At 33.3% G+C, this 24,416-nt stretch overlaps 1 protein-coding gene across 2 annotated transcripts in view; it reads left to right on the top strand.

Moving 5' to 3' along the window:
• The window catches only part of NCAM2 (neural cell adhesion molecule 2), a 416,937-nt gene that overhangs the window by 266,260 nt on the left and 126,261 nt on the right, over positions 1–24,416 (top strand). For both annotated transcript variants that reach the window (XM_045851671.1, XM_045851672.1), the window contains exons 7-8: positions 2,357–2,517; positions 5,622–5,767. In XM_045851671.1, coding sequence (XP_045707627.1) covers positions 2,357–2,517; positions 5,622–5,767 — 307 coding nt within the window. The remainder of the gene's footprint in view (positions 1–2,356; positions 2,518–5,621; positions 5,768–24,416) is intronic.

Below are 24,416 nucleotides of genomic sequence, written 5' to 3'. Positions count from 1 at the left end.
AATGCAGCAGTTTGAGTCCTGATGTTGGCAACCAACTGTCATCATCTGGCACAGGAGGGATCTCCACAATCGGTGTGGCCAGGGGATGCCTTTGCAGTAGTTGACTTAGACCCACATTACTATATTACCAATGCACCTGAACAAGTCATGGAGACAAAAAGGAGGAAATTGTGATGTTTTGTTTATGTCAGTCGGGGCCTAAATTGAACTCCTGAGAACTCAAATCATGGATTTTGTTTTCCCTTGAAAATTCCCAGAGTATGCCAGCCATCTTCTTTCTCTTCTCTCCCACCATAGCAGATCTCTTCTCGTCCCCACTAAAAACAAAATCCAGAAAGGTATAAACTCATCAATAGGGTTTTAATACCCTCCATTACAGCCAGTCATATAAGGAATTCTTCATAATAAGTGCCCATGTCTCACTCATTCGCTGTACTTCAGACACTTAGTACAATATATCACATGAGCCAAGGGAATAACCCTCATCAAAAAAACAACAGAACAAAACACTGGCACTTAGTTAATCTGCTGCTTTTATTACTGCATGAATTGAGGGATGAGGAAATCATACTAAATTTTTTAGTTATAATCTGTGAATGAGAGTAGAGGAGGAAAATGCACATATGAGGTATGTGTGAGAATTCAGCCAGGTGAATAATATAAGGGAAGTGTTGTATAAATCACAAGTTATTGAAACTTCTTCTGTATTATTATTATTATATTAGTAGTAGTATTAAGTGCATATTTTTCATTGACTAGATTGAGAAATATATTGCATCACCAACTTCACTGAAAGCTCTATCAATACATGAAATTCTATCCAAAAGTGCTGAAATGCCATTTTTATAATAATAAATATTAGATCAGGAAAAATGTGAGAAAGATAAAAATACAGAGTACTAATTTAATTTCTTCTTGGTTTATAAAACCTATTTTTCATTCTGTTCTTATGATATTTTTTTACATTTCATGATCTATTTAGAGATGTCAGTTGAAATTGAAAAAACAGATCTTATTCTTCTATAGAAGGATAGGGATTATATTAAGATATATGCCAGTCCTTCCTGGAAAGGAAAACCAAAATTCACTGGAAGGATCATTTGCTTTGTCAAAAAAATGTCCTGTTTCAATAGAGGACATATTTTTCAATGTTTTAAAATATTTTTCTTTTTAAATTTATACATATATGGAAAGTAGGTCTCACTAGCCCTAAAAGCAGATCCTAAGCTGTGTACATTAGTTGACTTTAAAGTCAACCCAATCTTCAAAAACAATGCTATAAGAAAAAAAGTAGAAGGGACAATATGTAGAAGAAAGAAAAGCAGAAAGAAGAAAAGGCAATGTGGAGAATAAAATAGAATGAAAGAGAATACACAGTATAAGAAGGTTTCACACGTATTAAGGGGAGTTCCAGAAAGTATTTCAGATTTGAAGATATTTAAAACATTTCCCACTGCAGTCATTACAAAAAAAGTATGAAAGGCGGTGTCTTAGTGGACAGCAAGGGCTAGAAGTAGGGCAGAATGAACATGGCTTTGGCCCAGAAGGAACATGGAAAATATTAAAAAGTATTTAAATCTGAGAAGGAACTTCTTTAAAAAGTGATTTCTCCTCATTAGTGAATTAAATCATCATATTAATCATAACTTCTTTTACTGTATTTTTACATCATTCTTTCACCTTACTGTTTATTGGCAGTACTTATTTTCAAAATGCATTGGTTTGTATTTAAATTTCACGGACTTTGAAACTCTTTTAAAAATGTTTGCATAGAAATTCTATTAAATGTGTCCCAGGAACCTAATGAACAAAGTTTTCATAAATACGTGTTGACTCACAAACATCAAAAAGTCTATGAATTAAAATCATCAAAAAATATTTTTTTGGTTTAATAATCACAGTACAGATTGAGCCAATGTGCTGTTTTGCCTAAGATTAGTATCAGTATTTCAACATAATTCGAATGTTATTGTCTCTAAAGTCAAACTATTTTTGGGTATAACTTTAATATTTTTGCATTATGTTTTACTGGGCTACTAGAACTATACTTCTGATAGGAATACAACCTTTTCTGTCAATCTCCATGAAATGATTGACAGCTACAGATTTTTTGATGATTTTAATTCAAAGACTTTTTGATGTTTGTGAGTCAACACGTATTTATGAAAACTTTATTCATTAGGTTCCTGAGACACATTTAATAGAATTTCTGTGCAAACATTTTAAAGGAGTTTCAAAGTCCATGAAATTGATGATCATTTTCTTCTGAGTCACAAAGTCAGATTTATGAAGATCAAGCTCTGGGTTTTTTTGCTTGTGTTATGTTTGTTTTGTTTTTTCTTTGTGTTTGTTTTAGGAATGGCAAGCTCATTGAAGACAATGAAAAGTACATATTGAAAGGAAACAATACAGAACTCACTGTCAGAAACATAATCAATAGCGATGGGGGCCATTATGTCTGCAGGGCCTCAAATAAGGCAGGAGAAGATGAAAAACAGGCCTTCCTCCAAGTCTTTGGTAAGTATTATATCTTAGTGGTTAAAACTGAGGTCTAAAGGGTGGCCAGGGTCAAATCTTACTCTGTCAATGTTATGAACTGTTTAAATCAAGTTAAATGGTTCATAATTAAATCTCAGTTTTCTCATTTCTAAAATATATTTCAAACTTGCAGCTACCAGATATAATTATTTTAAGAATTATATGAAATTATATGTTCAAGTTTCTCTAAAATATTAGCTGACTTTTAATATGGGCTTAAAGAAATTTATTCAAATTATGCTACTGGGATCTCATATAGTTATGGCTTGATCTTCATAAATCTTTAAATGAAATATGTTAGGATTAGCTTTACTTTCATTATACTTAAAAAGAGCGCACCTATAAGGCTATAATTAGAAAACATTGACTTGCAGCTATAATTAAATATTCTCATTTCATTAAGAGAAATATAATGTAAGTCCTATATAATTACTAAAAACCATATTGCTTTCTTCAGTAATCTTATAGAGAGTAGAGGACTAGCATGTTTTTTAAATAAATTATTTATTTAGCTTCATTATGTTTTCAAGAGGAAAGACAATTTTTGCTGGGGAATATTTAGAATATGAGTATTCTCTTTAAAAAGCGTAACACTAAAAATTATATGCAGTACTAACATTCAGTATATTTTCTCCATGTTTAAAAACATTGTTCACAAAATGCTTTCACAGCAGAGATGGAACAGGAGGGAGGGAGGACTGTGTAACAGTAAAAAGGACCAGTATTTGTCTCTGTAAGATGCATGGGTCCTAGGGCCACAGACCAATGCTGAGTGGTCATACACATGGGCACATCTTCTGTCAGTTGGGCCTGTGATCATGTAATAGAAACATTTCCTGAGCAGAGAAATTTTCATAAAGCTCATATTCTGATGGAGTGAGAAAGACAAAACTATGTCAAAATACTTGAAAATAATTCAGTAAAATTGGAATAATAAAATACTCTAAGAAGAAAGTGAAAATGGATAAATATAGTAGTCCTGGGTAGAGAGAACTGTTATTTTGGACAGCATGGTGTTGGAAAGTTACTCAAAAGGGTAATGACTAGATGTGTCCACACATAATATTTAATGATGAGCTAGCTGTCAGCAAAGCTAAGAGGCAGGAGAAAATTGTTCAGATAGAGGGAAGAACAAACACACTGAAAATTATTAGACATTATAGAAAGTCAATTATTTGTTTCCACAGTATTTCCCACTTAAAAAAATGTTCTCTTTAGAACCTACAATAAGAGCCATGGCCGGATGGCTCAGTTGGCTGAGCATTGTCCCATACACCAAAACATTGTAGGGTTGACCCCAAGTCAGGAACATACACCTAGGTTGCAGGTTCCATCCTGCGGGGGGAACATAGGAGAGCCAAACAATCATGTGTCTCTCTCTTCTTCCTCTTTCCCTCTCTCCCTCTCTCTTCCTCTTCATCCCTTCCTCTCTCTAAAAATCAGTGAACAAGTCCTTGGGTGAGGACTAAAAGAAAACCTACTACATTCAATAAATGTAACTCACTATGACAAATTAATTGATTAAATTATAGTGCCTGAGATAATTCCAGAGGGTACTGTTCTCACTTACCAAAATGGACTCATATTAAATAGTGTTCATTTACTTATTATTTAATAGGGTAGCAGTGAGTGAGAATGGATGTAAACAAATCTTCAATATTTTCATCTTATAAAATAGAAAATAATGCACAAAATATATGATACATCACTGTTGTAATCACTTTTATATAGTAACACTGAACAAATTTGTATTATTTCAACACAAAATCATGTAATGCATATTAAAAATGTAACTAACTTCATTAAATCAATGGAGTAAACACTGGATTGTTAAACATTATGTATACTATATTTCTGATATCAGGAATCTAATTTTCTAAGATTAAGAACAATTTATTTATATCCTATGATCAATTGTACTTGAAGATTTAAAAATACCTGTTACTTGTCTTTAAATAACGAGTACTGGATTTTATACCTTTTATGTCCTAATAAGTAAAAATTTAACAAGTACAGAGGATTTAGAGTTTACAAACAGGAATGTCTGTGGTGCTATGTAAACTTGTGGATGGCCATACTTTTTAATATTAAATTAGTTTATGCTTCTTATTCCCTGTACCTTTTCCCCCATTCTCCCTGCTTCTTGCCCCTGCTGATAACCCTCCATGTGATCTCCATTTCTGTGATTCAGTTCCTGTTCTAATTGTTTGCTTAGTTTGTTTTTAAGAAGCATAAATGGTCAATAAAAAATAGACAGGGGGAGTTTAAGAATAGTACAGGAAATAAAGAAGCCAAAAAACTTACATGTACAACCCATGATCCTGAAGTTGGCGAGGGAATACAGGTGGGAGGTGGGTACAGGGCAAAAGGGAATATGGGTTGGGGGGGACTGAAACAACTGCAATAGCATAATCGATAAAATATATTTTAAAAAAGAAAATTTAAACCATTAGACATAATGTTTTTCCTTCTCAAAGAAGTGATAATTATAAATAAATACTTAGTTATGTTGCCTGATAATATTAAGATAAACTGAGGTCAAAATAAATCACCTAGGATCATAAAAATAAATAGTATTTATGTGCCTATACTTTATATATTTTTAAATATTTTACATAATTATACATACTACATACTCAGGGTATAGCCATCAGTTTTTTTCTTTGATTAAATTGTTTTATGAGCTTAAGAGATAATAACTCATTAGGTGCCTGCCATCCTCCCCACGCCCCCCTCCCCACACTTACACATGTGGCTTTAAAAGAGGAAATTTTAATTTGTGGTTTAAAAGAAGAAATATGTAATACAGTGTCTCTTTAACTGGCAAAATTTTGGAAGGGATTATAATTTTTATGTAAGTAAAGAGTAAGTAAGACATTTCAACTTATTTTATAATGATGATTGACAGGAATTGTTTCCAAAATTTTTTTACCCATTTGCAACTCTCTTGGCCCCGCTCTGAAGCAAGGCACGCTGCTGTCGCTGCTATAATGTTAACCATTCCCTGCCGCACTAATGCGGACTTCAGTGCCCATCATGGCTTTCCTCCAATGCAGATTGAGTGATGTATATATTCTTTACAGTACAGCCTCACATAATACAGCTTAAAAATGAAACTACCTATGAGAACGGTCAAGTCACGCTCACATGCGAAGCGGAAGGGGAGCCGATACCAGAAATCACTTGGAAAAGAGCCGCGGATGGAATCACATTCTCCGAAGGTGTCAAGGTAACAGCCAAATTACACAGTGGTTTTCAATATCATTGCATTTTCAGTGTTTTGCATGTTATCAAATTTCACATTGAACTTCGGTTTATGAAATAACTTGTAAGAATACAGTAAGTGCTTTCTTTTTATACCATGGTGACTCTACCACAGTCAGCCTAATGCTAAATTCAGAGAAGAAAAGGTCAAAGTGTAGTATTTAAAGATGTTTGTTTATTCGTCCACACAATCTTAGGTTGTTATTTTTAAGTTTGCTTAATTGAGTTTTGGTATATGTTGAATCTATAAAATATCTTTTTTTATTTTTTTATTTTTTTTAAGATTTCATTTATTTATTTTAGAGGGAAGGGGGAAAAGAGAGAGAGAGAGAGAGAGAGAGAGACAGAGAGAGAAACATCAATGTGTGGTTGCTGGGGGCCGTGGCCTGCAACCCAGACATGTACCCTGACTGGGAATGGAAACTGGGACACTTTGGTTCGCAGCCCACACTCAATCCACTGAGCTACACCAGCCAGGGCTGAATCTATAAAATATCTTATGGCAATTTTAATTCCTCCACCCTATGCTGTGAAAATGAAAGTACTTTGAAATCACAGAAGTCTGGTGGTCACATCACTCTTCCCTCTTGAGTTGTTTTCATGCAGTACAAGAGTAGGTTTCTGCCTGTTTATGCTCTAGAACCTAATAAGATAAATAAGTACAAAAGTAAAAGGGTGCCCTCTCATCAGAATTCACACGAGTTGCTTAGGAATCAATTAAACATCATCATATGTTTCACTACACTCCATGGATTTTCATAATTGTTATTTTTCATAACTACTCATATTAAACTCCAAGCATAGACTGAATTGAAACAGAAAGGAAAAGGTAATAAATTAATGGTATGATGGACTGGCATTTTCATAGATGTGAAAATTGTAACAAGCTGATAGATAGCTTTTATTTTCTCAGTGTTAAAGACAAACTTCCTTTAAACCCATTTCATTAATTTAAATCAATTTATGTGAAAGTTAAAGATTTCTAAAATATAAGTAGCTTTGACTTTCCAACATTAACAGCAGAAAAAACTGAAATCGATTTATCTTAAAATACACTTTCTATTTCTTCAACTCATTATATCATTTTAAACAACATACTAACTCAGGTGACTCCCTGTCCATTTACAATTTATCTTTTGAAAGAATGTATTCCCAAATATATATCTCTTCTTTGCCTATTTCTTCCTCATCAGAGTATATTTAAGAGGGTACATATCTTTGGTAATAAACAATTATTTCATATACAGAAATGGAAAATAACATTTGTAAAATATTGATATTTGTAATTTTCTAGAAACCCAGAGAAACAGTAGAGTTTGCTTTAATATTTTTCTTAACAGAAAATCATAGGTATCGTTACAGTACAGTTCGCAAGTCTCAAAGGAGTTATAGTCCCATAAAAATGTTTAAAATTGTCAAAAACCAATTATATAGAAAAGTGTAGGTAAATGCTTTCATGTCAATTTAGCACATTTCTTTAGAGGAGATAACTCAAATAAGATTTTCTCATCTGTAAGCCTTTATTAATTGTACCTTTATATTTCTAACTCGTGCTTTCATTATTTTCCTGTCTACTGTAAAATTCCTTAAGTGTATCTTCTCAAAGGTAACTTTTATTCTTTATTTAAGACATGCTTCTTTATTATATACTAAGAACGAGAGATGCATTGTATTCAGTTATTTTATCAGTACAAAGTCGTCAAGTAATTGAGGGCCTGATATTTTATTCTCTGATCTATACCTCAGGCTACCCAAAACTATATACAAAACTTTCTTCCATACTAATTGTGAATATAATCAACTATTTTTTGTTTGTTAAGGACTATATTAAAACACACCTATTTTTATTTAATCTTTATTGTATTTCTTCCATTACCATTTAGTCCCCCTATACGCCCTCCCCACAGCAAGGCTGCACCAGTCTGCATTCCCAACAACAGTGCAAAAGGGTTTCTCTTTTTCCACATCCTCGCCAGCACTTGTTTGTTTGTTGATTTATGGATCATAGACATTCTCACAAGTGTGAGATGATAATCTCATTGTGGTATTAATTTGCATTTCTCTGATGATTAGTGATGTTGAGCATCTTGCAGATGTGTCTATTCAGGTCCTTTGCCCACTTTTTTATTGGGTTGTTTAATTTTTTGAGGTTGAGTTTTGTAAGTTCTATATAAATTTTGGATATTAACCCCTTATCAGATGATTTGGTGAATCTGTTCTCACATTCTGTGGGTTGTCTTTTTATTTTGTTGATTATTTCCTTTGCTATGCAAACATTTTTACTTTGGTATAGTCCCATTTGTTTATTTATTTATTTTTTCTTTCGATTCCCTTGCCTGGGGAGATAGAGCCAATAAAATATTGCTATGAGGATTGTCTGAGATGTTTCTGCCTCTGTTTTATCCTATGATTTTTATCATTTCGGGTCTAACAGTTAAGTATGTAGTCTGTTTTGATTTTGTTTTTGTGTATGGTGTAAGAAGATGGTCTGTTCTCATTTTTGTGCATGTATCTGTCCAATTTTCCCAACAGTAGCCCATTGTATGTGCTTACTTCCTCTGTCAAATATTAATTGACTATAAAGGAGTGAGTTTATTTCTGGGTTCTCTATTTTGTTCCATTGATACATGTGTTTGTTTTTATGCCAGTGCCATGCTGTTTTGATTACTATGGTCTTTATAGTATAGTTTCATGTTACGTACCATGATTCTTCCAACCTTAGTTTTCTTTCTCAGATTGTTGTTGCCTTGCAGGGCCTTTTGTGGTTCCATATACGTTTTTGAAATATTTGTTCTAGTTATGTGAAATACACCATTGAAATCTTGATAAGAATTGCATTGAATCTGTACATTGCGTTGGGTAAGATGGACATTCTAATGATGTTAATTCTTCCTATCCATGAGTGTGGTGTGTGCTGCTGCTGCTGATTTGTATCTCTTTCTATTTCTTGCTTCAGTGTCTTATAATTTTCTGAGTACAGATCTTTACATACTTGGTTAGGTTTATTCCTAGGTATTTCACTCTTTGTGTAGCAATTGTGAATGCTATTATTCTTGTAATTTCCCTTTCTGATAGTTCATTATTGGCATACAAAAATGCCACTGATTTCTGGATAATAATTTTGTATCCTGCTACTTGACTGAATTCATGTATCAGTTTTAGCAGTTTCTTGGTGGAATCTTTGGAGTTCTCTATGTGTAGTATTATGTCATCTGCAAATAATGACAGTTTTACTTATTGCTTTCCAATTTGGATGCCTTTTATTTATTCTTCTTGTATGATTGCCGTGGCTAGAATTTTCAGAACTATGTTGAATAAGAGAGGTGAAAGTGGACATTCCTATCTTCTTGTTCCTTACCATAAGGGGAACACTCACAGTTTTAGTCCATTGAGTATGATGCTGGCAGTGGGTTTGCCATATTTGGCCTATATTATGTTTAGGAATGTTCCCTGTAATCCTACTTTGCTAAGTTTTTATCATAAATGGGTGCTGGATTTTAGCAAATAATTTTCCCCATCTATTGATATGACCATGTGTTTTTTATCCTTCATTTGGTTTATGTGGTAAATCACATTTATTGACTTGTGAATGTTGTACCAACCTTGTGTTCCTGGAATAAATCCCAGTCGATCATGGTGTATGCTCTTTTTGATGCATTGCTGTATTCAGTTTGATAATATTTTGTTGAAGATTTTAGCATCTTTGTTCTTCAGGGATATTAGAGTATAATTTTCTTTCTTTGTAGTGTCTTTATCTGGCTTTGGAATTAGGATAATGCTGGCCTTATAAAATAAGTTTGGGAAACTTCCCTCCTCTTGAATTTTATGAAACAGTTTAAGAAAGGGACATATTAAGAAATGGACATATAAGAAAGGGACAAGTTCTTCTTGAACTGTTTGGTAAAATGCACCTGTGTAGCCATCCAGTGCAGGGCTTTGTTTGTTGTGAGTTTTTTTGATTACTGCTTTAATTTCACTAGGTGTAATATGTCTATTCAGATTCTCTGAATCTTCCTGATTTAGTTTTGGAAGATTGTATGTTTCTAGGAATTTATCCATCTCATCCAGGTTATCCAGGTTGTTAGCATAGAGGTGTTCATAATATTTTCTTACAATTCTTTGTATTCCTTTGGCATATTCTTTGTATTTCTTCTCAATAAATTTAAGAAGATAGAAATCATTCTATGCATCAGAAGATGCTCTGCCCACATTTGTATGATACTAGAAATCAATTACTAGAAGAAAACTGAAAAACTTGCAAAGGCATGGGAGCTGAATAACATGTTATTAAACAGTGAATGGGTCAACCAACAGATCAAGGAAGAAATCAAAAGATACCTTGAAACAAATGAAAATGAGGACACACCAATCCAAAATCTGTTGGACATTGGGAAAGTGATCCTAAAAGGGAAATTCATAGCATTATGTGCTTATCTCAAAAAAAAAAAAAAGAGAAGTTCAAATAAACAAACCAACTTTACACTTAAAGGGACTTGAAAAGCAAAAGCAAATAAGGCCTAAAGTGAGTGAAAGGAAAGAAGGAAGTAATAAAGATCAGAGCAGAAATAAACAAAACAGAATCTTAAAAAATGATACAAAAGATCAATGAATCCAAAAGCTGGTTCTTTGAAAAAATAAACAAGATTGACAAACAAATAACCAGACTCATCAAATAAAAGACAGAAAAGACCCAAATAAATAAAATCAGAAATTAAAAAGGAAAAATAACAACTGGTACCAAAAAAAGACATATTTTTAATTTTTTTTGTTACAAAACCATTATAGAAATGTTTTTTTTTTTCAAATACCAACTTGTTTTCTAGTGGATGAAGAAATTAAGACTGCTGTATTCACTTACTATCATGATATTTCTCCAATATTATTTTAAGATTCCCATTTTATTTTCAGTCTTTTTTTTTTCACTTAACATTCCTAGTTCCTTCAACAGCCAAAATTCAGAAACTGAATGATGGAGTTGTGCTTTCAAGGAAGACAAACCTAATGTTGAAATTCAACTCGGCTATTTATGTTTCAGCTTTGGGAATATTATTTGATCTCTTTTCAAGATGAGTTCTTCACCTTTAAAATTGACATAATAATTATTTTCCTTGCTATTACAAGAAGGTGAAGGGTATCTTGTAAAATGCACATCAATGTCTTCAGCATACTGTAAAAATTCAATAAACTTTATGTTGTTATATTACATACATTTTGAAGTAGTTTATCTTGTTTCTCACATTGTGAGGAAATTGTGGTTGTTAATAGACTCCATTGGGTCTAATACCTAAAGTCTGACTAAACATTAACTATCACAGAGTATATTGAGTCATGTTTCTGCTGTCTTGAAAAGTAACAGGAGATTACATTTGCTGTAAAGATCACTTGGAAAGCTTGTTAGTGTGCAAACTCTAAAATCCACTCCTAGAGGTTCATTTAGTATGTCTGGCAGAAGATCTAGTGGTGCACATATTATGAACTCGTCAGTTGGTGTTATATGGATGGTCTTCAGTCGATACTTCAGAAATAAGTTTTCTTACTCTTAAGTCAAATAAAATTTGATAACTGATTCTTTCAACATGAAAATGTTCTTCCCAGATTACTGGACACATGATAGGTGCCAGAGAAATACGGAACAACATGCAATTTCCCATCATACATATAGTGTTAAAGTTTTGAGAATTGCTAAGTATATTGGTTATAGACAGTGAAATATCATTATTGTAATATGATTCAAACTAATAATTTCATCCCAAAATACGACTATGCATTTAGCAATTATGCTCAGCATTGTATATTTTTGAAGGAGAAGGTCTCAATTAATGGTATCACTTTTTCTTGTCTAAATTCTCAATCACCAGATAAAACAAAAGAAATACATGGGGGTAAATGTTATATGGCTTAAATCTGTAGGTGAGGGCATGTCCATATGCTGAGTTATAGAATTCGACAGACTTACCCAGCATAGTAACACACTCTGCATAATCACTGCTCAGGTGACCATCTTAGCTGAGATCAACAGAATCTGTGGTCTCTACTCAAAGGTCCTTTCTGAAAATAAACAAGAGAATGGCTAGGAAAAGTGTCCTGATGTCCTCATAGTTACCAATTAGACATGTCCCTAGTTCTCCCAGGGAGAAGTAAGTAAGGGAGTTGGAAGGTCCAGGAGTGGACTGTTAGCAGAGCCCTCTACCCAGGGAGTAAATATTAGGAGCCCATGACCAGTGTTCATTGCCCAGCAAACATATTTATACCATATTGATGAGCACAGTATATGTATTGTCTGAATTTACCTTCTGGAACTCTTTCTGCATAATAAATGACCCCAAAACATAGTGGCACAAAACAACTATATTTCTTTTCTTATGATTTTGTGCATTAGGAATTTGGGAAGGCTCAGCTGAGTGGCTTGGAGTCTTGAATGTGCTCACGTGGAGGTTTTTGCTGTAGTGGCATTTATGAAGAAGGATTGAACTGTGTGTGTTAATAAATCAGAAAATAGCCGTGCATGATATATCTCTCAGAAATAAGAAAAATATGATGCTTAAACACAGAGCTCTTTTAAATTCACAACTTTTTCATCTATAACCTAATTCATCTTACCTACATTTAAAATAATATATTTAATTCTTAAAACCTCAGAAAATATTAAAACATACAATGTGCAAGAAAAACAATATTTACTTGCTTTAGAAATATTTTCTGAACATCCCTTGTTATTTCAGGATATTATTTTGTTCTTTATTCTATTTTTAAAGAAATGTAACAGTTTTTACTCACTAACTTACAGATAATAATTCATTTATTGAAAGTTGCTAGACAATGCATTGCAATGATAACTTGGGTATAAATGATGATATTGCATTAAAATATTGATTTACTGAGGTCATCCAAAATCTATTACATTGACAGTTGAATTTTAGCATAATTGAATGGCGTTATCTCATGATACATGTGTTTATAGGAATTAAAGTCCCTAGCTTTTTCATTTACTAGATGATATATACTTACTTTTAGTAATATTTACATGTAACGGTAGAGTTTACACAAGAACTAAAGCTTATTATGGAATATGTAACAACTTTGAAACAAAAGTTATAAATTGTTTTTGCAGTTTTCAAACAAAGCAACCTATTTTTTTTACTTTGAAAATCTACATTTTAGAAATAAAACTATGCTTCTTCACAGAGTTGATCTGAGATTTAGGTAAAATTGTGTGTCTGAACTATGTCAACATAGGTTCTGGCAGTGACACCTGCTATCTATCACAAACCAATTTGTTCATATCAATTTTACTATCACTCTTGCAACAAATGCTAGTACATGTAATATTACAGGTATTGCCCTGGCTTGGTCTCAGATGGCTACAGCATTGTCCCACTATCCAAGGTTGTGGGCTCATCCCAGGGCACATACAAGAATCAACCAATGAACGCATAGATGAATGAAACAACGAATCAATGTCTCTGTCTCCCTTTCTTCTCTTTAGAACCAATAAAAACAGTATAAGTATTGATAGATTAGTTTGGGAAAGTCATCAAGCATCACACAGGTCCATGTTTAATCCTAACTGCTTTGCTTTGGTGTGTTATTTCCCACATGACTTCTCATATCTCATTTTAGTTTCTGTGTGTCTAAATCTGGGCAATAATAAGGCCTACCTGGGAAAAGTTTCTTAAGATAAAGTGAAAGACAATAATAATTATCTCAGATACAAATTGCACAATTTAAAAAATGTCATTTTCTTTTGTCTTTGAAAGTTTCCAGTCTTTAGATGTTTTGTATGAGAAAATGATTGTATTAATTGCATGTCAACATCCGTTGCCCAAAAGGAACCAAACTAAAATTTCAGTGAGCATAGCCATATGCAATGTATTAATGATATTGTCTGCAAGTAAAGTAGGATATTCTTATAGTTACCATAGATGGTTCTTACTTGACGTAGCTATATATGGGCATTTACGATAATCTTTTTCAATTTAATGGCTCAGATACGAATTTTTCTTACTACACTAAGTTCCAGACCTTGTAACTATAGCATATATTACATTTGCTTGGAAGTTAACAGTGTCAGGACTCTGCATTTGAGTTTCACCTTATCGCTGGATGTTTAGTGTTAATCCCCACCCCCGAAGGGAGTGCAGGTGAGGGTACTTCTGGAAAAGGATCGATTCCTGAGTTACTCTTAAATGATAAATGCTGGCCTGCCTTCCGGTGGGGCACAAAATCAGGACCAGAAACTTTGCAGATTTTTACGTCATCATCTTCTTCCCTCCTCTCTCTCTGGTCTATCTTCTTGCCATCTTCTGCAATTTTTTCTTTTAGGGAGTGAGTCATTTTTGCCTTCTTTTGGGCCCTTTTGTACCACCCATATTATGTACCAATAAACATTGATTAGGAATAGACTCTTCCACATTCTAAAAAGTACTCAAACTGGTCATTTTAAAAGCAAAGACAGAGAAATGCTGTGCTCCACAAAACAAGGTTACTTAAGAATCAGTTGTCTTTCATAAATTTTCAAAATATAACTTTATAACCATACGATACCACTGGTTTATTTTAAACATTTTTAAAAAGAAATATTGTTACTTGTCATTTTAAGGTTAAATGGAAGTAAGAAGTTGTACAGGGAGTTATTTTTTGCCTCTAGAATTCTTACAAAATGGTAAACATAACTGTTGGCAATTTCATCTATGTGAATAGAATGTTTTATATAATGAAGTGCTTATACTGTTGTCTTGTGGATGACATCTTACATGTGTCATTTATCTGTTCTTAAGACACAGATTCTATAATTTTATTTCCAGCTACACTTTTCCTGCATAGTAAATTATAAGCCTACCTCCACCAGAAATTAACTCCAGTCTACACTAAACAGGAAGTATTTGAAATGTATAGCAATAATTACAACTATTTCAAAATAGAATTTCTCAACACCAGTCATTTGACCATCAGCTTTGTTTTTTTCTATATTCACATGATGTCTAGAATGTTATAAACCAATTTTTTTCTTTAAATTACACTAGTTTTTAATTTATTATTATCCTAAACAAAAATACCAGTGATGAAATCAAAAGTGTGGTTATACATTATATTTGTAAATACGCATTCAAATCAATATAAAACTATAAAATAAAAATTGATTTTCAAAATAACACCCAACCTCGGCATGTACACCTTCACTGGTATACAGACTGTACTTCTAAAGCACTGCTTTTGTGTCAAACGTGATTTGAATGAACACGGTGCATGTTTATCTGTGAAGTTTTGAGAAGTGGAGCCCATGTAAAGGTATTTCAGCTATGACAGAACCCACTTCCCTTCCTCCTGCTTGTGGGGCCTGCACTTCTTCCCGGTAAATATATATGCTGCATTATTAATAAATGGGCAAGGACTTCACAAATTTGATAACAGAGACTCCCTTCACTTCGATCCTTAACTTCACATGGTCCTTTCACAATGATGCCAATAAAATCAGTAAATAAAGCAGGTGATTAACCTCAAAAATGATTTCTTCTTTTTTTCTGAAGTAAAATATGAAATTCTAGCCTTGGTCTGGGTTTGGATCAATAAAAACTTAATGATTAGACTAGGAGGACTTTGTGTTCTTTTACACCCATTTGATAAATGTGTCTTTCTGAGTCAAAGATAACAAGCTTACAGACTCAAATTTAACTTTAGCATTTTCTATCTCTTCTACTTTGTTCAAACAACTAGATGCATTTAAAATTAAGTTTATAATTTAAAATAGTTTTAATACAAAGTGTGAATAGTCTATATTAGTATTTTTGCACTTAGATAGAAGTCATATTGCACCAGGATCTTTCTTTCTATTTTAATTATGTAGAAATGATCAGCATTTTTTCATAATTTTAAGTACTATGATCTGGATGATTCTTACTTAAAATGTTCATACAGCCTAAAATACCAAGTCCAAAGGAATTTCTAGCTTAAAGAAAGATAGATGGTTCTTTCATATTACTACTTGAATAAAATATGATGTTTTACATTTTATAACAATTTAAATACCTCAGTATATAAATATTTGTTATTATACTACTGCATTCATTATTATATCATTTTATGCTCTGAGATAATATTCTTTTAAAAATATTTTATTTATTTTTAGAGAGAAGGGGAAGGGAGGGAGAAAGAGAGGGAGAAAAACATCAATGTGAGGTTACCTCTCACACGCCCCCTTACTGGGGACCCAGCCCACAACCCAGGCATGTGCCCTGACTGGGCATTGAGCCAGTGACTCCTTGCTTTTCAGGGTGGCACTCAATCCACTAAGCCACACTAGCCAGATCTGGGATATTCTTCTTTTTTTTTTTATGTAGGATTCTGGACCTAAAGAAACTTCTTATTTTGAAAAAGATTTACTTAAACCACCTTTAATGGAAAGCAAAAGATAATGGAGTGAATTTTTTATATCACATGAAAATCACTAAAAATTCTTAGGTCATATATATATGTATGTATTTATATATACATATATAGTTAAGATTAAATTTTTTAATACTCTAAAGCATATGTGACTTCTTGAAAGATAAAATTCATAAATGTAATCAACAAAATAATCTTTTAAGTGCTGGGATTTTATGCAGCTGATATTTCTTTACTACCTGCCAAAGTTCATTGGACATATATCAGCAAATATTATTGAGTAATGTTATGCTTGCATGTACTATTCTAGGCACAAAGAATGCAAGGGTAATAAAAAGAAAAGTTTCCTGCTTTGTGGTTCACACAATTAAGAGGGGAAATGGAATCAAAGCATATTTAAACTCATCAGTCTTTTCTTTATGAAGATGAGATTTTGAAATATGCAATTTTTGTACTCAGAATATCATCTTATAATATGTAAGTGAACTTTTACAAGGCTACAAATATAGCTTTTGCATATTTTTTGTGCTACCACAGACCCGATTCAACTTATTCTTCTGATGTGCCTCTGTATTGGTGTATGACTACTCTCATCAGAATATCTCCTCTCAATTTGCTGTAGGCTGATGAAAATTGCTTAGACTCTGATTTTAAAAAAGAAACTTAAAAATATGCATAATGGTATAATTGGCAGCACCTTTATATTATAGCAGAAAATTTAAGATTTTCAACCCACTCTCGCTTCTCAAATAGAAGTTACCAAAATGAGATAAAGAAATTCTCAATTATTGATTTAAAAAGAGTCTGCAGAGTTTCAAGTATTTGCACTCTATTATAAAATCTCCAGCAAAGTAAAAAGTAAAGTATGATGGCATATTTACACCATTGTTTTTAAGAATGAGGGACAGTCTGTTAGCATTTTTATACAGCTTTTTAAGTACTGATACTTTGGGGCAACTTTTACAGCTGTATTTTTATTACTTTTATGAGGAATGTTATTTGTACCTCTTTACCAAGCCGTGAAGCTGCTTTCAGGGATTCAATTATGGGAAAATTTCAGTGCCTGATTCTAAGGCGCATAAGCACACACCATACTCACCACAAGAACAGAGGTCAAGGAGAGAACTACAATGTAAAAAACAAATAAAATCAGTAAAAATGTTTTACTGAATAATGGAATGATATATACACATATTTTAAAGACAGTCCTATGTACAGTTGAACTAGACATACTGCTTAATACGGGCAATAGTATGACAAGAGCGGAAGTTACCCATTCCAAGAATCAGGAGTTATAGAAAATGGAGTGTTTTAAATCTCAAAGGAGAGAATTCCAATCCCTTGAATTGTTCTAACATGATTTGCAAAATCATCAGTGTCTAAGGGAAAATCTTTTCATTTGATGTGAGGTGCATTAGGGAATCTTGAGTCATCTTTATTACCATGAGAATCTGCCTGTCTACGAATGTAGGTGTTTGAGTCACTAATCAAGGGGGCCACACTGAATGAGCGTTACACATCCGAATCACATAAGGAGCTATGTACACATACACCTGACCGAGCCTCACTCCTAGAGCTCCGACTGAGCTTGCCCCCTGGGCGCTCTGATGTGGTAAATTTTTGAGAAAATTAAAGAGCTGGGTTTTATTTTATGAATTCCCAAAAATAGTTCTTGTGTGTATACCCTGTAAAGATCCTCTGTGTTTGAAATTACTCTTCAATGCTGTATTTCTTCCATCACAAAGCTACCTGCATACTTGTTTGCAAATACATACCAACACACTTACCATGCATGGAATCTTTATTCAAAAAACCTAAGATGATCTTGATATTCTCTATATCTATGTATAGAGTAAGGTACACAAGAGAAATCCATATTTATAACCTGTGGATACCTAATCATGTTATCTCTGTCTTTTTCTAGTTCATGAAAATAGAGTTTAGTAGAATAATATTATGTGATAGTTGTAACAGGGATTGTTTTTTTCAACACCTAGATTGTCATTTACCTGCTCTCTGATATCAGGCAAATTGTCGTATTTTTCAGAAGTAAAGTTCCATTATTTATAAAATAAGTCCTCATCAAGCTTTAACATTTTCTTATTCAACAAATGTCTCTATTGACTCAGTAGGTAATCATACATTTTAAGATACAGTTTTTATTCTGATGCCAAACCCTTTTAAAATTCAGTTCCTTACTAATTTTTCAGTTCATGATTTTCTAATAATCTAATATAGTGAAACAGTGTGTTTCCAATATCCTTTTTCTATATACCTTTTCCATTGAACTCAATTATAAGAAAAACAGATTACTTTGGTAATATATTTACATTAGAAAAAAATGTTAATTGCTGAATATAGAGAAGAATGCTAAAAGCTTACTCCTGGCACCTGTAGATTTCAGTGCCTATATATTTTTTCTTTCCAAAGAAAATGGGTTTTCTAAAGGATTTTGCATTCGAATGACATTTTTAAGGTCTACCTCATGCATTCTTTCATACTAGTACACTCTCAGCAATATCACAGGTCCCCGCTGGGCAGTAGGCAAAGTGGATACTTCAATTACCCATCTGATGTAGGTGGTTGAATAAAATTAGGCAAGTTGGAAATCTTCCTGAGTGCTTCTGAGTTTGCTGAGAGGTGGGTTTTCAATCATTTACAACTTTCTGAAGTTTCTTTTTTGGACCACAGCTTCAATGACAGCTGGAAGTCTAGGCATAAATATAACATGTCCTACTAAAAACTATTTTGGGGAGAATTCTGGAAATATTTTAAAATATAAATGGCATTCTTTTTTGAAAACAATTATTAATGGACTTTATTTTTAAATCAATTGTGAGAATTTTCTTTTACAAGACACTGTTGTCCTGTTTGTAAGATATGAGAGTAGTTCACTATTTTGTAATTTTTTTTGGAGGGAAATGTTATTCTCATACCGAAAATGACTTTAGTATGGTTTTGTAGCAGGACATATATATATACATATATAGGTGTGTGTATGTATATACATATATATATATATTAAACTACTGGATCCTAAATACAGACTGCATTGCACTGTAAGCACTGTACTTCCTGCTCACTCCCTTGTCACATCATCTGGTCACATGGCTTTAATTACCGACTGGACTCAGCAAACTCAGAAGTTCAACCATGGACTTCTACTAACCCCTATTCTTCTGCATCCAAAGGCCTATGAGGCAACTCCATTTAGATATTTGGTAACTATCTCAAAGTGAAAGTATCCAGTCCAGCTCTAAACATCCTGTCCACATTTGTTTCTCCCTCAATCACCCTGATCTCATTCAATTGGCTAACATTCTCGAAATTATCATTGACTCTGACATATTACTATTTCCATATTTTATTGTTTAGCAAATTCTATTAGCCCAGTTTAAATATAATCAAAATTCAAGCATTTATGACCATTCAACTATTAATGACTGGTCCAAACCATCATAATTACTGACCTAGACTATTGCAACATTTTTTAAGGAGGTCTCCATGTATCCACCCTTGCTGTTGCTACTCTCATTGAAATAGCTAGGTTGGTCCATTTGAAATAAGCCCAATAATATCACTCTTTTGTTCAGAAGCATCCAACAGCTTCTCACATCACTTAGAAACCCTTTCTATTACTTCCCTAAGTAGCTCTATATCATAGGCCACCCTTCCAGTCTCTTGTGGCCACCACTTTTTCCTCATATCCTACTATCCAGGTCAATTTATGTCAGCCAAAAAAGACTTCCCATTTCCTCCATCAGTCCTTGAGCATTGCGGGCTTTACAATGGTGTGTATGCTTAATTCACCTAGGGCACTCACTACACATTGTAAATCCTAAGTGTAGCAAAAACTGTCACAGATCTTTGGTATGGAGGTGCCATTTCCAGCTACGTTTTGGTTTGCTGAGACAGTCCTTGGCTGCCAAACAGAAGTTTATATGATAGACTTGATTTTTCACAGTTTTTAACTATGAGTTTGGTGAAGTTAACTGTTAAGTTCACAAGGTAAACTAAAAATAAATTGTAGGCCACTGTTTTTTTTTAATTACAAAATTTGAAGCCAGTTAAGAATATAAACTATGAAAAAAAAACACGAGTTGATTTGCTACATGGATATTTGCATTTAATCCTGAAGTTCACTGTGTCCAACAGAGTTGTAGGACCTTGAATAATATGGGGACAAAATTTAAAACAAAGACACATAACACTAATGTAATAATAGCATATCCAATAATAACGAGTAAACCGATGTGATCCTTTGAGAGCTTAGTGAATTAATAATGTGTTTGCTCATAAATTAAAATCACCTTTGCATCCAAATGATAGGAACAATGATAATTAAGGGGCTGTCACACACAGGTTGTACGGAAGAAGCGGTTCGTAAGCATTAGAACGACACACCTTTCCTGTGTGCCATGGCGAAGGTGTTGGAGGTTTGCTGTGGCTTTATCCACCATTTCCTGTATTGCAGGAAACGTGCCTGGCTGGCTTTTTAAAATAGCCTTTTAATTGAATTTCCTGGCATTACCATTTAACCCCTTTATACTCCTCTCCCCAGCTCCCTGCAATCACCACACTGTTGTCCATGTCCATGAGTTCCTTTTCCTTTTTGCAGGATCCCTCCCCCTCCCCCACTGCTGTCATCCTGCTATCTAGGAGTCTCTCTCTCTGTTTTGCCTGTTAGTTCAGTTTGTCCATTAGATTTTGCATATGAGTGAAATCCTTTGGTATTTGTTTTTTTATTTGATTGGCACTTTGAGATGGCATATTGCATATGTATCTACCAATACTATATTTTTAAATATGTTCTCATAAAATTTATAACAATCTGCACTGTACTGTACTTATCAACCCTTTTTATTATTAGCATATCGCAGCAGAATTAGAAGCCTGATGAGATCATTTCTTATCATTTTTAGGTCTTACACCAAAGGTTCTGTGATCTTCGATATCACCTCTGGTTTCTGGGTCTTTATCTCCACCTGACTTCCTTTAATCATAATGTTCATATCTTTCTCATCCTCATGATTGATATATGTCACTGAAAAGATTAATTATAGACCTGTCTGATCCATAATTTTTTACCTTCCTTTAAGAAAAGTATCAAGATACTTTTTCCTAATGTTTTTGATGAAGTTCGCTATGTCTATTCTCCTTCTTAAGGTTTAAGGTTGTAGCACTGATTCATTTATCTCAGACTTAGGAACAGTTTTAATAAAAGGTATAGTTTTGGGTTAAGAAAATTTAGTCAACTTTTCTAACTCTCTCCTATGTAACATTTTATTATCTTAATAACTTTTAAATCACTTTTGAAGAGTTCCTTATTTAATTTAAGACTTCTAATGCTTATAAAAAGCTTGGTTTGCATATGCAGTCTTTGTTTTAACTTATCTTAATGGACAGTTGCTTTATTTACAACAAAACAAACAAAATTCAAAACCAAAACCAAACAAAAGCTTCTCAGTGGAGATCATATACTTGTTATACATAGTTTTAATTACAGTCATCTGTTAGAGATAGGTTGCTTCTTCATATGTGTGACACAATTATTTGAAAATTGTGACTTTGGTATTTTGGTGTATGGTGTGTAGTTTTTGGTGTTTATGTTCATGTTTTATATAAAACATTTACAAGAAATAAAGACTGCTTTCATTTAAACTAACCGTGATTGTTATATATAAGTCAAACTATGAAATAACTTAAGGATAAAATATGGAGGCTTTTTGTCTCTTTAAACCTCCCACCCAATGTGTAGTTATGTGGAATCAAAATAAAGTATGTAGTTCATTCAACATAACTCAGTATTCAATAAGGAGCATATGTTTGCTATATTAATGCCATCACATATGAAAACAATCATAAATAATTACTTATATAAAATTTATATATATATACTTATATATGCACACACATATATATATAATGATGGTAATATTTGAGTATGTATTTGGCATAATGTGATGTTTGAAAAGAAGGAAAATCAGCCCTGGCTGGCATAGCTCAGTGGATTGAGTGCAGGCTGTGAACCAAAGTGTCGCATGTTCAATTCCCAGTCAGGGTACACGCCTGGGTTGCAGGCCATGACCCCCAGCAACCACACATTGATGTTTCTCTCTCTCTTTCTTTCTCCCACCTTTCCCTCTCTGGAAATAAATGAATAAAATCTTTAAAAAAATGAAAAGAAGAAAAATCATATGTATACATTGGCAGCTACTTTTCTACTTTGTGGAACCAGCCCAAATCAGGTGATACTGTTCAATAGCAATGTGTGGTATACTATGAGTGCTCTCATATCTGTGACAAAAGGCAGTCACTAGATGATAAATATGTTTTTTTTTATTTTAAGGGTAGAACTAGTGACAATTTAAAATACTTGTTAGAACTTCTCTTTCCAGGTATAATGGATAAATGAGGCTTGACATCTGCTCTGACTTTAAGCAATGTCAACAACAGCAAGATTTAGGACATAATGGACAGTGCATTGATCCCTGAAAGAGGAGAAACAAATGATGTGAAGCCTGTGATTGCTCAAGGCCACTGTCTAGAGCAAGTTTTCACGCTGCAGCACATGAATGATGTTTCTGTTCATCTCCTTTCGTTGAGGAGGCAGTGTTATTAGTTTGAGAGGCTAAGGATGCTGCAGTTCACAGGATGGGGGATCTGGGAGGAGTAAGAGCTTGGTAGAGGAGAGAAAAATTCTAAGAGTGAGAGCTCCAGGGATCTTCAGCATTTTCCCCATGAGCTGTCAGCTCAGTACTGATAAGTATACATATTTAAGGAAACTATCCACAACCATAGGGGAACATAAAAACAGTGTTCTTTTTATGCACAGAAACTTCATGTGCTACAGCCTGAAAACTTGCTCTGGACAGTAGGCTTGGAAGTCATAGGTCTCATATCACTTGTTTCTCTTCTTTCAGGGATCAGTACACTTCCCATTATGTCATAAATTTCACTAATCGTTGTCATTGTTTAAAGTCACAGTGTACATCAAATACCATATGATCCCACTTATAAGAGGAATCTAGTGAACAAAATAAACTAACAAGCAAAATAGAACCAGAAACATGGAAATTACTGACAGTGGCCAGAGAGGAAAGGGAAGAGGGTTATGGTGGAAAGAAGGGAAAAGGACTAGTCAAAGAACATGTATGAATGATCCATGGACATGGACAACAGAGTGGGGATTAACTTCGGAAGCAGGGAATGGACTGGTTGGAGGAGGTCAAAGGGGAAAAAATTGGGACAACTCTAATAGTATAACAATAAAAAAGAAATACTAAGGAATGTTGCTTTAGTAGTGTGACCATATTAATCATAAACTGAATATCAATACTAACCATTTAAAATCCTCAAAAGAATAAAACTGTTTGAAATTAATTTATCAGTGTCTCAGAGAAGTGACCAAATACATGTTAAGGAATAAAAAAGGACAGTACTCAAAATATATAAACCAAAGGTCTGGCATCCAATAAAAAAATTACAAAAATGAAATGTACACAGAAATATAGTCCATAGAAAGGAGAGGCACATCAGTCAACCAATAGAAACAGCCATCAATGACACAGATGATAGCATTAGAACATGGGAACATTAACTTATCTATTTTTTACATGTACTGCATGTGTGCTGCAAGATAGAACAAAGCATGAGTGTAATAAGGAGGGATATGGAAGATACAAAGCAAATTACATCAAAATACTGGAGATTTTAAAATGTCAAGCAAAACATATTAAATGAGACTAATAACAAATTAGATGATACAGAGGAAAAGTTAGTAAACTCAAAGACAGAATAATACAACCTGTCCAAATGAAACAGATAGAAAATAGAATATAATATATATATTTTTGAGCAGTCCTGTGTTTTTCACACTCGAAGTGCTGGCCTAACAAGACTCAGAACAGAGCCCTTATTTGTCCCATTTAATAGAGCAAAGAAAGAATCTTCCCCAAATATTTAATATTTGTATACTTTTCTCTTATAGAATGTATTAGAGGGATTTATATAAAAACATACTAAAGGGAAATAGTAGTCTCTATAGTTAACATTTGATATGTGTGTGTGTATGTGCATATCTCAGACATATCTCAGATTTATATGTGTGTATATATATATATATATACACATATAAATATGCCTATATATATATATATATATATAGGCATTTTTGAAGCATTTCAGGTAACATTGTTATACTACTTTCTGTTGTATATTGTGTCTGTTCT

This window comes from Phyllostomus hastatus, unplaced genomic scaffold (genome assembly GCF_019186645.2).
Source record: "Phyllostomus hastatus isolate PE091 unplaced genomic scaffold, TTU_PhHast_1.1 phas_contig_86, whole genome shotgun sequence".
In the NCBI taxonomy this organism is placed as follows: domain Eukaryota; kingdom Metazoa; phylum Chordata; class Mammalia; order Chiroptera; family Phyllostomidae; genus Phyllostomus; species Phyllostomus hastatus.
This window is presented reverse-complemented; position numbering and strand designations above follow the sequence as displayed.